The sequence below is a fragment of the Nannospalax galili genome, unplaced genomic scaffold (genome assembly GCF_000622305.1).
Source record: "Nannospalax galili isolate Female #2095 unplaced genomic scaffold, S.galili_v1.0 scaffold155, whole genome shotgun sequence".
Lineage (NCBI taxonomy): Eukaryota > Metazoa > Chordata > Mammalia > Rodentia > Spalacidae > Nannospalax > Nannospalax galili.
Window position 1 is genome coordinate 4,208,240 of NW_008339923.1, and position 17,934 is coordinate 4,226,173.

The 17,934-nt window shown below is 45.4% G+C and overlaps 1 protein-coding gene and 1 long non-coding RNA gene across 2 annotated transcripts; one reads left to right on the plus strand and one right to left on the minus strand.

The window, feature by feature from the left end:
• Window positions 1-517: 517 nt before the first annotated feature.
• Tmem200c (transmembrane protein 200C) lies at window positions 518-6,378 on the minus strand. The gene is made up of 2 exons (XM_008834649.3): window positions 6,040-6,378; window positions 518-3,250 (listed from the first exon to the last, which is right to left on the minus strand). Exon 2 carries the CDS (start codon window positions 3,155-3,157, stop codon window positions 1,268-1,270), a length of 1,890 nt encoding a protein of 629 aa, XP_008832871.1. The 5' UTR covers window positions 3,158-3,250; window positions 6,040-6,378; the 3' UTR covers window positions 518-1,267.
• A 209-nt stretch (window positions 6,379-6,587) lies between these two features.
• On the plus strand, window positions 6,588-17,456 carry LOC103735411. Its single transcript, XR_607329.1, has 3 exons — window positions 6,588-7,048; window positions 11,348-11,445; window positions 17,263-17,456. It is a non-coding gene; the product is annotated as an uncharacterized LOC103735411 (long non-coding RNA).
• Window positions 17,457-17,934: the final 478 nt, after the last annotated feature.

Below are 17,934 nucleotides of genomic sequence, written 5' to 3' on the forward strand. Positions count from 1 at the left end.
AACCTTCAGGTCACACTCAAAAGAAGAGGGATCAGAACTGTGATTCTCTTCTGTCCTTGAAAACTGATGAAGTGTAAACTATTTCCCAAATTATTTTAACACTACTGTTTGGCTTATATCAGTCGTGAATTCAAGACCATGAACATAAAGTCAAGATCAAATAGAGAAACATGGATGGGAAGGGAATTATTAACCTTAGCACCTCTTTGAGATTAATTGGAAGTATTATTGAAAAATACTATTTGTTTAAATATTCATTCTGCTTAAAAGAGATACTCCCAAGTGTTAAGTACCTTACATTTTAAAGTTAAACACACCGGAAATCCATTGAGGCTCTCATGTCTTTACTGACATATAATGCTTTGGGAGAAGGTGACTATAAGTCATGCTACCAAGGTCACCACAAAATATTTTAGATTTACCAAATTGTTAACTGTTTACTGTGTTCTAGAATCATTAGTTCTCAGGCAAAATGAGACAATGTTATGTTTAACCATTTGGAAACTTCTTTTATTAAAAAAAATTTTAAATATTAATGCTATTTTCCATACAGGTGTGATAATACTCAATAAAGCATGGTGTTCTTGATATTGTGAATTCAGGAATGTAACAGTTCATCTGGTTCCTGCCCACCTCCAGTCTCAACATACCCTGGTATCAAAATGCAAGAATCCTTTTAAAAAATAGAGTCTTTTGGACAGTTGTAGGAGCAGAGTGGGGTGGGATAAGGAAAGCACTCTTTCCCTGAAATCCTCATGCTTTGGGCTTTGACTTTATCTAGAAAGATCAATTCTACAATAACTGAGTCCAACTCTTCTAGGCTCCGAAAAAGAAATATTTTGAAATAAAAGGCTTGTTGTTCATTCACAAGCAGCTATAGACAAAGCCAGCAGCAGAGTACAGGGACGAGAGGAAACGGGGATCAAAGAAAAACTGGAGTAAAGTGCACAGTTACTTTCAAAAATATATTATTTTGATCCTAAGAAAATTAAGAGAATTTTATCTAATGAACTAGATTGCTGACCTGTTAATACATTTGGTTTTCATGGAACATACAATCACCATCGGACATAAAAAGACTAGTTTGCTTTTAAAAAAATTGCTTGGAGTTATCTACAGGAACCTTGTGAACACAATTCAAGGATAACATTCTGCAGCTCTTTGGATATTGAATGGTTTCCTTGGACCTGTCCACAGGGGCATAATGCACGGATTCCAAGGGGGAACCCCCTCTCATCTTCTCTCTCCTTTCCCTGCACCCCTTCCCCTAAGTGCCAGAGCTTTCCAGTTCTCCGTCTTCTACTCCTGTGGCATGAGACCTAGAAATCATGAAGAGTTTCTCCTTGTTTGTAAACTGCCTCTGCAAAGACAGAGGCTGCTCTGCCCTACTGGGCTCTTGACTAAGATCCTCTGAGCGGCTCTGCTCCGTGCCCGAAGCAGTGGTATCCGCACGATCTAGCCTGGTACTGGCTACTGCGTCCACGACCGACTCCGCCGAGGTGTCTGCCTCCCTTAGGGGGATGTAGCCCTTATTGCTGCTGGATGGATCATCCGACTGCAAGCTCTGCGAGTCGCGCGGGGCGGGGGGCGAGTCCTCCAGTCGCAGAGGAAGCGAGGGAGAGGCGGCTCTGTCCAGAGGGCTGGAGTCCAGGTCCTTCGCGCAAGGGGAGGACGCGGGTTCCTGCGACGGCGGCACCCGGTAGTCCCGGAGCCCGCTGATGCTGCGGCGTCGCCAGGCGGTGGACCTGCCGGTCCTGGGCAGGCGGCCGCCCTGCCCCCTGGCGGTGAGCACTGTCCCCGCGCCCTCGGGCTCCTCTAGTTCGCCCGGCGCCCAGTGCGCTCCGCCCTCGGCGCCGCGGAGGTCGGTCACGCTCAGGTCCAGCTCTCCCTGCGGGAGATCCTGAGACCCGCGTTCCCCGGGCGGCCTCTGCCAGCTGCAGCTCGCGCCCTCCGCGTCCCCGTCCCTGTCCCGGTCCCCTTGCAAGGGCAGCAAGGCGAAGGCGCTCAGCGAGGAGCCCACGAGGGAGCTGGCGGTGCTCTGACGCCCCCAACTCGCGGTTGGGCTGCAGGGGGCTGGGCTGCTGCCGCCGCTGGTAGCCGCGGTGACATTGGTGGCGGCAGCTGCCACCGCGGCGACTGTGGTCCGGCGACGGCCAGCCTCGCCAGAGCTCTCGCTGTAGATGCTGTACACCGCCTCCGCCAGACTCGGGGGCTCCCTCGGACAACGCGGAGACGAGGCCAGGTCAGGTGGGGATCCCGCGCCCCGAGTCCCGCTCGCGCCCCCGCCCAGCGCGGCGGGGTGGGGCCACGAGCCCCTGGCCAGCAGCGCCGCCGCCCCGAAGGCGTCTGCAGTCCCTGCGCAGCTGCCAGGCTTCAGCTGCAGGCCCCGCGACTGCACGTAGCTGAGGAAGCCATTGAGAGGGGTCGCCCCGGGGGGCGCCGAGCCCGGGGCTGAGGACGAGGAGGAGGCAGCGGCGGCGGCGGCGGCGGCTGCAGCCGCTGCCAGGTCTTTGGCTCGGAGACTGTGCACGTCGATGACCGTGGAGTAGAGGTCCCGCAGGTTGATGATCTTGGTCTTCTTGTCCCTGTTCTCATGGAGCACCGCGTTGGCACAGATGAAGAGGAAGATGCCAATGCCCATAATGAGGGGCCCAAAGACCTTGAGCTTGTCCGAGTGCAGGTAGCCAGAGAAGACGCGGAAGAAGAAGCCCACGGATGTAGAGGATGAAGACGCGGCTGCAGATCTTGCGGGAGGCGTGCTCCTGGGCGCCCCCATCGAACTGGAGTTGACACCCCCCGGGGTCCCCTCGTAGCTCCTGGTCGGGTTTTTGCTGCCACTGCTGCTGCTGTTGGCAATGCTGGTGAAGCGATAGCCACTGCCCGCGGGTAGTAGCTGCTTGCTCCCCTCCCTGTTGGCCACGTTGGGCTTGGGCCAGTAGCCCACCACCGCCAAGGCTATGCCCACCAGCAGCACTAGGATCCCACAGAGGGCGATGAACCCCGAGATGGAGCACAGCTTGAGCTTGCCTTTCACCACAACCACATCGTTCTTGCGCCTCTTCTTGGCTTTCCTCTTGTGCTTAGGGACCTGGTTGGGGGGTCGGAGGGGATCCTGCTTTCTGGCGGAAATCCTCAGGAGACCACCGGTGGCGATCATGGTGGTTGGTGGGGTGCGTGCCTAGCCAGTAGGACTGGGGCCGAGGCGTGTGTAGGGGGAGCGCCTGCTGCCCACTAGCTGCTTGGTCACCTCCTGCAGCAAAGCAGAGGAAGATAGTCAGAGGTGCAGGTTTGACTGCAGCAACATGCCACTGGCCTTGATTGCCCGGATCCTAGAACCATCTCTAGGTGTGCCTCCACCCCCACTCCAAGGTCTTTGCCCACTAATCCAAGTGCTGAGTACAGAGACCAGAGGTGGGCATGTATCAGGAAAGGGAAAGGTGGTGGTGAAACAATTTAAGAGAAGTTTTCTACTTCTCCCCAACTCATCACCCCATTACTCTCCATGGGTCCTCTCCACCATTGTTGACCTCAGCCCCTCTTGAATGACAGCCAGTGGAATTCCAACCATCATATAAACTCAATGTGGAGACTCAAAGTGGTGGTTGAGGTCTTTCTTAATAATAGCTTTTCTTTCCCTTTATCTCATGAAATGAAAAGTTTCCCAAGGAAGGGGCCTTGAGAGTATCAGGTCTCTTACTGAGCCAGAAATTTGCCCAAGTAGGGACCAAAGCACTAATCAGTCATGGAAGTTACTAGTGTTTAAAAAGAAAGGAATTCATTGTGCTGGATGAAAGTGAGAGTTCATACCCTGGTAGGAAGATGGCTTAGTTACTTCAGATAACTGATAGGGTTCATTACAGACTAAATCTCAGATACACAAACTACAAGATTGACAACAAATCTCTTCAAAAAGTTGCCTCTTACCTACTCTGATCCTAAGGCAAAATGCAAGCAGATCCCTTTTGCAGTTTTCAAATCTCCACTTGGCAACATCTGGACAGCTTCTTGGTGTGGAATATTTAGTTTTAGGTAACTGTTATGTAACTGAGCACTTCCTTCTGTCCTTCCCCAGAGGAACTCCCTTTAAATCTAGTATCCTGTGCTAGATTTCATCAGGGAATCTGAGGAGTCACTGGGACTCTTCCTAAGACAGGTCTTTTTTTAATGTGGGAAAATGATAATACTAAAACCATCAAAACCCCGGAAAACTCTGCCACGATAGTTTTCTGACCCTTTACTAATTGTGCCAACCACATGCTACAGAATCCCAATACTCAAATGAATAGGGAATTATCTAGGTTAAGCAGTCTACAATAATGATGATTTATAGGGTAGCATTTCCCCAAGCAAAAGCTGCTTTCTTTATCCTTTTCTCTGGAGGACATTTTGGGGAAGAGGAGGGGCAACAATGGCCTAACCTTGGGAAGCTCATTTGGTTGTTGACAATACAGTCTAAGTAGGTACAATCACATGTGCCCATCGTGGTTATCTGTCAGCTGTTAAAATTCCAGTCCTGCTGGATCCTTAGAGTAAAGCATTCTCTATTCCACTGTTTGTGTTCCCTCCTGTAATAAAGATGCTAAAATTAAGGGCATCGCACAGATCTTAAAGATACAGATGTCACTCAAAGGCCTTGAGTATGTTATTCTTTCTAAGATAACCCATGTAGTAGAATAAATTACCCTTTGAAAATGTGTGGTTACTTAGGTAGAATTTTGCTTTTAATTGGTGCTTGGGTGAATAGCTCTGGCCCTTAATTCCTTTCATTATACCAACAGAGACAGACTCTTTTCTCCATACAGACAAGCAAATGGTAACCAGCTCTTTACACTGTTTGCAAATTGATATTGCTTTGGAACTTAGTTGGAGTTCAATAAATGGAAATACTAGGTGGGTTGGGGGGGCAATAGAGAGATTGCATCTATAAACCCTTTACATTTTGTTTAAAAAGGTGCTGCACCAGTAAGTATAAACATCGCATATATGAGAGATACTTACTGCCCTCCCCCATAGTTATATTTATTATGTAGCTGCAACATAGATACTGTTGTTTTAAGTGTTTAAGGCTCTAGTAGCATTAATAACCTGAAAGTCTGGGTTATCTTCAGAAGTCTTTATGGTCCAGACATCTTACATGAAAAGCCAGAGTCAGTCTACAGGGTGGCTCTCCCAAGAGAGATGGGCTGTTTTGTTGGGCATTGATAGGGTGCACCAGGATGCTGGGTGACTTGCAGGAAGAAGGCACCCCTTTGTATTTCTGCTCTGCAAGCCAGCTTTGGAGCCAGCAGAATATAAGGAAGGCTGGAATGGATTTCAACAATCGTTTTCAGAAGATCTTTAAAATTAGGTTACTAGCTAGTAATTAGCTCCCTACTTTGTGCTTTCAGCTCTCTTGAAAGCTGAACTCCTTTACCACTTATCACCATGACTTGGAATACTGACAAAGGTTAGGTGCCCCAAAAGAGCAGCCTTTGAAAAGGCGTTCCTTAGACGCTAGGAAAGAAAACAAACTTAGCGGTGGAGGTCGGCTGCCTTCGCAACTGCCTGGCGCGGGTCCTGAGGCGGTTAAGGAATGGAGGATGGGGAAAGCAAAGGAGAGATGTCTAAAAATACAACTGCTTCCAAGAGACATTCAAGTTCTCCGCTCGTGATGGATTGCGCCCCGCTCGGGCGTCAGAGGCTCTGAGTCCTCGGCTGCGCGCCATGCTGTGCCCCGTACCCAGCTCAGGTCCAGGACCCCCGCCCGGCCCCTCGCCTGCAGGGCCGCGCATCCCTTGCCCTAGCCTTGGTCTAGTCACATGAGTGCAGCTGCGAGTCCGCCTCTGGAGGGAGAACAGGAGGGAAGGGAGGGCAAACCCCAACTCGCTTTTTCTGGGCAGCGCAGCCCTGGTAGCCCGCCCAGGAGAACACCTGGCCCCGAACACCCGCCAAGGGGCCGGAGCTCAGGAATTGGAGGGTTGGGAAGGGGTGCTCAGAGGCTGGGGATTGATAGAATTGCTCAAAATGGAGGCACTCTACAAACAATAATCGCTCACTTACCCAGGGAGACCCGGGCAGCTCGGGGCCAGCGACTGGGCGCTCGGGCAACACAAAGGAAGCATGGAGAAACTTTTCAGCTAGAGCCGACGGCGGAGCGCAGGGACAGCGCCTCGGGGCTCCGGGCGCGAGCGCCGCTCCACAGCCCAGCAGGGGCGAGCGTTCGCCCCGGGCTCGCTGCGCTCTCCGACGCGGTGGCGGGAGCCATTTCCAAGAGTTTGCAAGAAGTGTCAGTCCTCCGTAGCCCGCGCGCCGTCTCGGAGCCCTTCTCCCTCGGGTGCGCCAGCTCCGGCTCGCATCCCTCGCGCCGCGTTCTCGGGCCGGCCCCTGCGGCCGCGCGCTCCCCAGCCTGGCGCTCTTTTGTGTGGCTGCGGCGCGCCGGGCTCCTCCGGGTGGAGTTGAGCCCGCGGCTGCTGCTCTGGGCGGCCGGACTGGTGGCTGTTGCTAAGAGACCGGAGCCATGACACAGGGAAATTGCTGCAGGATGGCAGTCGGTACCCGGCCCAACTCAGCGCCCAGGGGCGCACCCGCCCCCCGCCTCGCTTCCCCCACACCCCCGCTCCCCTCCCCGCCTCCCCTCCAGCCCGTTGCGCGTCCCTTCGGAAGCGCCGGGTCCCCACTTCCCTTCGGAGGAGGGCGGCATTGGGAGACAACACCTGCACCGCACGCTGTGGCCAGGACAGTGAGCGATCGCGCAGGGCAGGGCGCTAGGTGCCCAGGGACTGCTGCGGGCCTTCGTTGTCAGCTTCCCTTTTATTCTAACTACCTGTCTGAACAGCAAGGCAGAGACGATCAAAGAAAGACCAGCCCCTCCCAGGGAGTTCCTCCATTAGCATTTGAGGAATGAATGCTCTCCCTGGAGCCAGGCAGTAGTGTCCCGTCCAGGCCCTGTGTCTTGAGCCCTGTCCCTCTGCTCTCTCTTCTTTTGTCGCCTCTACTCTTCCACGTTACACAGCCTCGTCTTTCCCCTCTCCCACTTGGGAGTTTGCAGTGTGGACGCCCTAGGAACACAGTAAGTTGTCCCCTGGCGAACCCAGGCCCGGGCGGGGCGGAGCCTGGAGGAGCTGGGCGCACCACGGAACTCTGGAAGCCTGTCTGTCTGATGCTATCACAGCGGAGCTGGGCGTTGTGTCAGGCTTTATGGGACCTCAGAGGCTCCCCTGGACGCCGGCAGTTGGGGCCCATCTGAGATTAGGATCTATTGGGCGATGCTGTTCCTAGTCAGTGAGGTAAACTAAGCCTTCAGAGGAAAACTAATTCTCCAGGAATCAGGTTTAGCATCCAACAGGAGAGGTGGGGGTGGGGAGGATGTCCGAATTCCCTATGTCATTTGAAAATGAGAAAAGTGAACAGAGAGAGAGAGAGAGAGAGAGAGAGAGAGAGAGAGAGAGAGAACTCAAGAAAAAGAGAGAGAGAGAGATCTCCTGCTTCCTTATGATATCTTGCTCATCTCTCTCTCACCTGTAAGGTAAAAAATGACAGGGAAAAGAGGATTTCCAAGTGAATTTCCGCATGGAATATTGAGAAAGCAAGAAGGCTTTAATTACTTATGTAAATGATCCGTCCAGGATTCAGGAGGAGAGGAACAGAAGAGCAGATAAAGCAAATACTATCTGAAATTTGGCATCCAGGGAAGAATATTTTGGTGGTGGCTGGGAGGGTGGTGTTTGCTGTTTGGGGGGGGTGCAAGAAACCCACACAGGAGGACTCTAGTGCCCACAGATCCAGTCCCAGGTTGCTCCCAATATATACAGCATTCGAAGAGCACACACTTTGCCAGAAGAACAATAAAGATACAAAAGGTACAGGGTAGATAATGTAGGTGTGACTAATAGTCAGTGAATAGTGGTCAGTGAGGTGGGGCGATGGAAAGAACTAAGAAGTGTGTCCTACAGGCAGCCCTCACCTGCATAAGTGAAAGGTGGCCTCTGCTACCTTTTCCAGCACATAATGGACCTGAAATGTGATCAGAGCTCCAAACCTACTTCTTTTCACCTACTTCTGCTCATTCCCAGAGTATTAGAAAACCAGTGATAATAAAGGGAAAGTTTCAGATTCCACACTGGAATACTTCCTTTTAGGGAAATCACCTCAAAGAAGAAATAACTAGGTCTAGTTGTTTGCTAAAACCTTTTTGGCTCAGAATTCCTAGATTTTTTGAATCGTGATAATGATCTGGTATTTTGTATGAAGATCAGACCTGTGGCTCCATTTCATTACAGAGCTGGTGCCAAGGGCCAAAGGTGGCAAACTCCCACCCTCTGTTTGCTGGGCTATAAACAGCAACAATATTGAAGAACTTCATAAGGACTTTAGGTGGATTAAGCAATTCATAGTTTTACATGCTGCATAAATTATAGCCATCAAGTGCACAGTTAGTACTCCTTTGAGGGATTTGGAGAAGAAAAAAATATTTTTCCTAGACAAACTAGATACAGGGGCCATGGGACATAGCTAGCTTTTTCTTATGTTGATGACGGTAACAAAATTTATGGTTTATTATTCAAAAGCTCCCTTCCAAACTGAGCTCTTTTGGTACTTTGGGTTGTTCTATTTAACAGTAATGTTATTGCATTCAGTCATTTTCTTTGTTTTCAGCTCAGGGTGTCAGAGGAGATCAAACAGATCTGTTTGCAGTGGAGTCTTTTATCCCCTCAGGAATACACTATCACCTGATATTCCCAGACCTTTTCCAGTTATGTCACGGTATTTTTAAGGATATAGCAATACTCTTGGCCCTTCTGGAGGATTTCCCCCCTCTCTCATTTCACTGGGTATTTCAGTATGATTGATTTCTGAGGTTAGCGGACACAATTTCCTTCCTGCAGAAGACTGAGGGACCAATTCCACCTCATTTACCAATGTCTCTGGATCTTAGAACTATGTACAGCATTTTGAGAATGTGATAGCTCTGAGAATACCTTGGGGACTACAAGAAGAGGGGAAAGACTAGCATAGTTCAGTTGCATTAAACTCTGATCTGCAACCTTTCATTTACTTTTAAAAAGAGACCTCACATCTATAATTCATTTTCATAATTCCACTTGCCTTGATTTCATACTTGCCTTTATCATTTCATCTACCTGGGCCTTTCTGGGCTCCTGCACATCTGGACTTCTCTAGAGGGGAGAACAGCATGCTGTGGATATACTCAGGCCTCCTTTAATTTCAGGAGTATGTCCACAGGAGCCAGCCTGTTCACACCAGAAACTCTGCAGCGTTCACCCCTGTACAGCCCTTCCCCTCACAGAGTTTTCGAGGGTTCTAGAACCAGTTTCTTCTACTGACTACTTAATTTAGTTAAGTAACTCAGTCACTTAATCTTGCCTTGCCTCAGTGCCCCAGCCATAATTGGGATACTATTCAAATACTTGCCTCACAGCATGTTGTGATAAGGTTTAATGAGTTTAGTTGGTATAAGCCCATGCTTAGCGCATTGTAAACACTTACTGAACTTACCTAAGTCTATATTGGTTTTGACATCTCCCAGTTTGACCCTCTCACTCTCCATTCATATTCACAAGGATCTACATGTGAACTTTATCTCACAGAAGTGGGGTTTCAGGATCAGCCATTCTAAATTAGCTGTTCCTGTCCACATGAGCTAGGCACAGCTTTTCCAGAAAGCCTGGGCTCAGGGTAAAAATACTTTCTTCATTGTCAGCTTAGGCATTTTATGATTAACTTGAGCCCTTTAATTTCAGTTTACTAAAGAGTCCATATTTCATACTCATGTCATTCTTCAGGCAAATTAGAAATTTGCAAAAGCCAGTAGGACACTGTGTGAATTAGAGGTTTGAGGACTTCATAGAAAAGATTCTCCAACCGAGGAAGACATTGATACCATGGAGAAGAAAGAAATCCTCACTCTGGCTTGAGAAGACAAAACCTCCATTCCTCGTCCTTACTCCTTCTTCACTCTCTTCGTGAGTTGATAACATAAGATAAAATGACAAAGAAATGGAAAATAAAATACTATGTAGAACACGCAGTTGGAATCAGTAGGCCTAACAAAAACACCATCTAAAATAGTACACTTCCCTAAATAACCTATATTTCTGTGTTTCTGAAATTCGGGTTTAACTGGGAACCCTATGTTTTGTCTTCAAGGCAGTCTCAATGTATCTTGATGGAATCATTGGTTTTTCATGGTATGTGGAGATTAGCAAAAAGGCTGAAAATACAGAAAACATGAAACACAACAGTGGATTAATGCTCATTAGAGTTTCCTGAGAACAGAACGGGCAGAGAAAGAAAACACAGGACAAGGTTTGCTGGAGTGATGGGGCCCTGAAGTCCCAGGATAGCATTTCCACATCTGGGCCTTGCTGAGCCCTGGGGTTTCCTGGAATTAGAGCTTACAGTGTTGCATTCTAGCCTTTCCCCGGAGAGTACTGCTATGCTAGAGGGACTTGAACTTGCCTCAGCTTCCAATTCCCAGGGTCCTGTAAGTGAATCTCTGAAGAATTAACTTTCAAGAACTTCCAGTTTGAAACCAGAGTGAAACTCATGCTAGTGTCAAGGTCAAGTACAATTGTGAGGTAGCCAAGAAGTTCAAGCCCAAATGCTCCTATCACAAAGACTGAGGAGAAGAAATGTGAACTCTAAAGTACCTTTGTTAGCCCACATCAAACAGGGTCTTCCACCGTCACTGCAGACAGAGGGCAGGTGTCAATGACTGCCTTCATTTCAGTCTTCAGTCCCGTTCATTCTGTTCTTTCTCATCATGACAAATAACATGGTCCCAATTTCAGACCTGCCAGAGTTGTTTTTTATAACAAGTAGGCTCATTTTTGTTCACTCAATTTCCTCAAATCGCCTGAATTTTCTACCATTTTCTATGTACACCATCAAAGCTAGATTCAATGCCTTTCAAAATAATTGAGATTTGAGATGGGGAACTAGAGTGTCCTGGCAGGCCTGAAAGCAGATCAAAGCTGAGCTCAGCGAGGACTTTGCAATAAGGGCTTCATCTGTGCAGCAGCCAGGAAGAGACCCACAGCTTAATTTGACCTGTCTCCACAAGGCTTGTCTTAATGTTCATATTGTTTTATATAATTTATACAATTATCGATAGATGGTTTGTCTTTCTGAGAGCTGATAATAACTCATAACCCCAATCTATCAAAATTAAATGTGATATGAACTGTTGTGGATGCGCAACAGGAAATAGGTTTCAAAAAAAATGACTCAGAAGATCTCAAGATTACTACTTGAGTTGGTGGGTCTTTGATTCATCCAGTGAACATTTTCTTAAGCACTGCTTGTGATTTCTTAACCACAATTGTAATTCTTGTTTTATTCATTTGAGGAATATTTATTGAGCATCTACCATGTTCTAGTCACCATGACAGGCACTGGGAATAGAGTGGGACCAGGAAAGACAAGTCCCTCTGCAGGGATTAATGGGTAAGTAAACAAGTGAGAGGATTTCAAATCTTGATGAGTCTTACAAGAAAGGCTTCTGGGAACTTGCTCATATGAACTTGCTGCAATGATGACAGTATGCACAAGACCCATGCAAACTCAATCAGACAAAAACCCAACATAGGGCTGGAGAAATGGGCAACTGGCCCCAACCATAGCCAAGGAACTATTGACAAGTGATGATTGCTGGGTGACGGAGAGTTGATCTTCTTTAAGGGAGTGACTCTAGATAGGCTGACTAGACTCCAGTGGATAAACTTGCACCAAGGGACATTTGGGTACAAAAGCTTGACAGGATAAGCCTTAACATATGACAGAATGCATGAAATCCAGTGGGGGGGGTATGGGGAATTATGGATGAGGGAGGGGATTTAACTATGATTAAGATTAATTGCATGAAATGCACAGAAACTCAATAAAACATAAAAAATTAAAAGAAAATTCTGGGACTGATCAAAAGGGGTGGTCAGAGAGCAAAAGTTAGACTGGGCATTCAGGGAAGGCTTTCCCAAGGAGACATATTCTACCAAGAACTGAAAGCTGAAAATGAGAGGAACATTCAAAAGTATTTTGAACATTTTTTTTCTAGCTAGATTCACCCAAAAGTAATTGATAACCAGTGTAAGGGGAGAAGGAATCATATATGTGATGAAAGACTTTAAAGAAACAGAAGATCACCAGGGAGTTTCAACATCTGTCTGGAGTGGTTGTGACGATGATAGTGAGTGCACATGGAAGGCTCTACGTGTTCGGCACCATGCTGGGTGCTGGAAATATGATGCAGCATGAAACATGGAAAGCCTTCTTAACTTGTGTTGCAATTCCAAGCAAGCCCAGACAGCCTGCAGGGGCCTGGTTTCTACTCTCTCCTCCACATCCCCCATGCCTCACACTTCTAGAGCAATCATGATTTGAAGAATTCTTAAGGTTCCTTAAATTTCACACCAGTGTCAGTGAGGAGCCATCATGTGATTCCCCACTATTTAGGAATTCAAGTGATGGGTCTCTAGAGCCCTCACAATGTTTTAGAATCTCCACTGACTGTTTCTGAATATGTAACTATTGAATCTTAGTAGTTAAAGCTCAAGACTGCAGAGGATACAAACAGCTACAACAAGGACTTAAACTTCTGTTTGAAGGGATATCACTCATTTACTTATTAGTGCACACAGTTTTAGATGACATTATGGTAACACCTGTAATACGTTTATAATCATTGGTGGTACAGAGAGCTAGCAGAAGAGTATAGACAAATTCCCATAGTGAAATTTGTGTACACTCAATTCACAATGCCAATGAACAGTATCCACGGATGTTTGGGATACTTTTGATCTTATCAAAACAATGAAAGATATGTTAAGTGAATGAAATGGGTTCAGTATAATACTTGGATAAATGGTTTTTACCCTGAAAAGGAAAAGCACACAATTTTCCTACTAAATTTGGTTTTGAATTTCTATAAAATCTTACTGACAACAATCTGAGCTGGCTTCTTTATATTGAAAAAGATTGAAGTATCATTGTATGAGAGAAGCATCACAAATATTTCCTGGCACACAGATGCCAACATCCCTTCTCAACAGGCAGAGCAAGGTAATTACAAGCTTCCTATAGTGGGAAGATATTGGTATGTTATGTCAGAAGATGATATGCAGAAAACTCAGAGAAAATATTTCAAGATATTCCTAGTTCCTGGTGTTTATTATTTTCCAAAGTCATTCCCCAAAACACCTGTGTTTGAAAATGGGACTAAAAAAAGGGGAAGGAAAGAGCAAAGATGGAGGGAGGGAAGGAGACAAGAGAGACACATAAATCACAAACGCATTTACCTTACAAAATGACTATGTCACAGATTTCCTTCAAATTCCTCCCAGGAGCTCATAACTCCTGACTTTGATGACATTAATATTAAGGCAGTGAGAGTAAAATTATACTTTCTGATTCCAATCAGTGCTATGACTCCATGTAGTTTTCATTTTCGTTTTTGTTTTTGGTCAGGGAAATTATGTTTTTCCCATTTACAGAGATAAATACACGTGATCAAGACTAGAAATCCACAATCCAGGGGAGGAGAAAGGAAAGATCATGATTTGTAGCAGTTACTTCAAGAACTTTCTTCTCAGGACACAGATCTGTTTAATGGCTTATTCTCAGTGTGAGACCTGAAAGACAAGACACTCCACTTGGTAAAGGAAGGGAAGGAATAACTCTGGCACTGTGTCACAGCTGAACTCACAAGTGAGCTCCTCCATTCAGAGGAAGTTAGAAATCTAGGACTCCCTCAGTGAAGCTGGCTCCCTGACTTCCTGTTAGAATCTCTAGTGACCTACCTGTGGAAACATTAAAATGCCAGTTAGTCTCTGTCTCTAAGCAAGACAGGGTTCTAATTCATGTCAACACAATCACTTTTGTACCTACATCCTGGGTGATCTTTTCACCTCATCAGTAAGGTGGAAACTTGAAAATGTCCTGTGTATTTAAAATATGTAGAAAGTGAAGCTGGATAATTTGATTGCCTCTTTGCCACTACAGCCACAAAAAAGTTCCAAGGGCACATTGTATAACCTCTTTAACCCAATACATATTAATGCAGTATTTTAATGGTGCATAATGTTCAATAGTTGGTATTGAATGATACAGTTAAAGGAACGATGCCTTTCAAAGATTCATCCCTGTCTTCCAAGACTTGATATTGTTACTTACAGCTGTGCAAACCATGGAGACCAAGAAAATGTCATTCATGCAATGTTCCTTAGCCACATTTCCTATTTCTCTAGTATAACTAGAAATACTGATTTATATAAGGCATGGCAAATTACGGTCTCCAAACACAGAAGCTACCGGGTTTGTATTGTACTCGGATTAGTGATTGCCAAGCTTTTTCGGAAGGTGGATGGGTCACAGCTGCAGCACTGTTCTTGGAATGAACCTTAAAACAAATTCTTAATATGATTTTTGATTGATCCACTTATGGTTTTGTAAGTGTTTCTCAAGGGCTCCTGTGTTAAAGTCTTGGTTTTTCAGCCTGTGGAACTATTAGGAGAGGGTGGAATTTTTAAGTGGTGGGGTCTAGTGAGGAGCCTTCCATCATTTGAGTGTGTGTCCTAGGGGGAATGTTGGGATCAAAGTCCTTTCCTGTTCTTCTCTTTTGCATCCATCCTTGAAGTGAATGGTTTGCTCACCACATGTCCCTACTATAATGTGTCACCACAGGCCTAGAGCAATGGTGTCACCCCATCATAGAACGAAATCTCTAAAACTTATACAAGAATCCCTTATAAACTTTATACAATTTTTGTAAGGTGATTATATCAAGTATTTGTTACAGGGATGGGAAGCTAATACAATCACAAATCATCTAACAGAATCATAATGTAAGCACCTGTAGACATATAACAAATTCTTATGGAAGAAAACATTACAACTATGAACCAGTGTCTGACAGCACTTTCCCATAAAAAATGAAAGAACACACTCACACATGCCCCTACCATAATGTGTCACCACAGTCATTCTATCTGAGCATGGAACACTTTGACCTAGTTATGGAGCACCAATATTGTGGAAGAGCAGCATTTTTAAAGCATAGTCTTAGCTATCATGATGGTTAGACTAGTAAGCATCTCTGTCTTTAGCCATTATTTTTGCTTTTTCCACTTAGCATTGACCTCAGGGGTCATGCTGCAAGCCCACCTGCTTTCTCAGCTTCCTAGCTTCTTTCAGCACTGCTGCCTTTCAGGTTTCTTCAGCTCATTAGCTTGCTTGTTTCTCTGGACAATACCCCACAGGTGCTACTTGGCCTTTTCCCTAGCTGCATGTCATTTTTCTGCCCCTAGCACATTTTCTTCATCCAAGCAAATCCTTTGCCATCATTTCTGGTCCTTCCATGTGTCCACAGTACCTCCTTTGTGCTACCACACATTAGAGTACTGCTTACTCCCTTCTGCTGATCATTAGTGAACAAGCAGACACTCAGGATCGCCATGGGAATTCCTCCCTTGGTTATTTGTATTCAAGACCTCACTACCGCAGAGGGACAGTTACCTTGAGGCCTGTATTGTCTTAAAACTGAGAAATGAATAAATCCACTTAGAGCCCACTTTTGAAGAAAAGTCTCACAAGTATTTTTTTAATGTGAATCAGGCAATTTGCTCGAGGCGAATTCAAACACACTGGCGATATTTTTGCATTTCTGGTGGTTCAGCATTTCTATGTTCATTTGTTAGGTTTTCTAACTTTTACATCAATGTCTTCCAGGAAGTTGTAGAATCTTTTAGAGGAAAATACTAGGATAGAGTGATTATTTATCATATTCAAAGTCCTGGAGTCAACTCCCATCATTGTAGTGAAAATAAAAACAAAAACTAAAGAATTCTGTAGGCTTTCGCAGCTGGTCCCTCCTACAGCCTCTACTATGTAGGAGTCCCAGGCTTCTATAGGAACATTGCCTTGTGATTCTGGAAGGAAGGGTGATTCTGGAAGGAAGGCCGCTCTTCTTCCTATGATTGAGGTTATTCCTCACACATATAGCTCATGGGCTTTCCTTTTCTTTGTTTAACCCACTCAAAGATTCTTTTTCCCTTATACTTTTGAATCACTAGTGTTTATTTTCCAAAGGAATTCCCAGAATCAGATGTTTCTTACTGGTTACTGCCTTTCTCACACCCTCTAAACAAATGCAGCATTAGTTCTTAGGGTTTTGTTGTCAGTCACATGAGTCAAGATCCTGCATAATGTGAATTATACACCTGAGGGGTTTATGGTGATCCTGCAGACTCATGAGATCATAAGTGGAAGTATTACTGGCCTTATTGCAGCTTGTTCATTTCTGAGAGGCAAGATCACCCATCTTTCCTGCTGTCCTGTAGCTAGCAAAGATTGCATAGGTCCATGCTTTGCCATGGTCCTGTTTCCCAGGATGCAAGGACTGGAGGCCTGAGGAGTTGAGTAGAACTTTAGGTTCATGCCAATGCCAAAAATATGATCTGCATGTCAGGGACCTTCCAGATTGGAAAGATGGCTCCAGCCTCTATTTATAGCTCTAATTCTCTCATTCTTTACATTCATTCCTTAAGGACAGTAGCTGCTACTCCAGGCTTTTACAAATGGGCAAAAGGTTCTCCACTGCTCTTCCCTTATCAGCTTTATTTTTAGACTGATTAAAATTTTCTAAAATGAAATTGTGCTAATGATTACAAAACTCTGTGAAGACACTAAAATCCATGGAATTATATGCATAAATATATTAATTTTATGCTAGATAAATTATGTCTTGATGAAATAGAATATCTTTAAATTTGTGTGTAAGAATAAGAATATGGGACTGCAGAGATGGCTCAGCAGTTAAGAACACTGGCTGCTCTTGCAGAGGACCTGGGTTTGAATCCCAGCACCCATAACTCCAGTTCCAGGGGATCTAATGTCCCCTTCTGTCCTCCATGGGCATTGAATGACACAGGTGCATTTATATATGTGTGATCATAACACTCATACACATTAAAATATAAATAAACAAATAAATATTTAAAAATGAATAGGAATGTGTATTGGGACTGTAGCTTGGTTTGTAGAATGCTTGCCTAGTATGTGCAGGGTCCTGGGCTCAATCTCCATCTCTGCATGAACTTAGTGTAGTGACCTCAAAAATGATGCCAGCCTAGGTTATATGAGATTCTGTCTCAAAAACAAAAAATGAAGAAGCTGGAATAGGAAGGTATAGTGACTTGAATATGAAATATTCCTCCATAGAGTCATGTGTTTGAGCCCATTGATCCAAAACTTCTGATGTTGTTTCCATAGATCATTGACCCTATGGTACCTGGGGCCTGGAGGTGGGCCTTTGAAGTCTATACCTGCCACTTATTCAGGTCTACAGCTCTCTGCTTCTGGATCCACTAAGATATAAGGAGATTTTGCTTCACATTCTTCACATTCCAAACAGAGCCACCACAGCCCCATGCATTCCCCACCATGATGGACTATATTTCTGTACTGTGAGCCTTAATAAAACTTTCTTTAAGTGGCTTCTGTTATGTATCTGTTCATATCAATGTAAAAGTAACTAACAAAGGGAGTAAGAAAAGCAGGACTGACTGAAGCACGTGTCCATTACCCCAGCACTCAGAAGGCAGGAGGATACCCAGTGAGTTCAAGGTTGGGGGGGGGGAAGAATTAGGAGTAGCCAAGGCTCTGTGGAGGGAGAATGCATCGATGGGACACTAATTAGTAACAAGAATGCTGAATAAATTAAGAGACAATGAGCCCATTTGCATAACCACCTGGATCAGCCTCATACCGTGAAAAATAAGTAAGCCAAATACATCCACGTTAAAAGGAAATAAAATGTTTAAACTTTTAGTGGAAAACCTTTGAGACAAGGAGCATATTGAGCAATTTTTAATCAGGAGACTGAAAGCACAATCCATGGAAGAAATGGTGGTAAGCTGGGTTTCATCAGAAAGAAAAGAACCT

Excerpts from the sequence above, each read along its gene's own strand:
- Tmem200c (XM_008834649.3), bottom strand. The coding sequence starts at position 3,157 with ATGATCGCCACCGGTGGTCTCCTGAGGATTTCCGCCAGAAAGCAGGAT.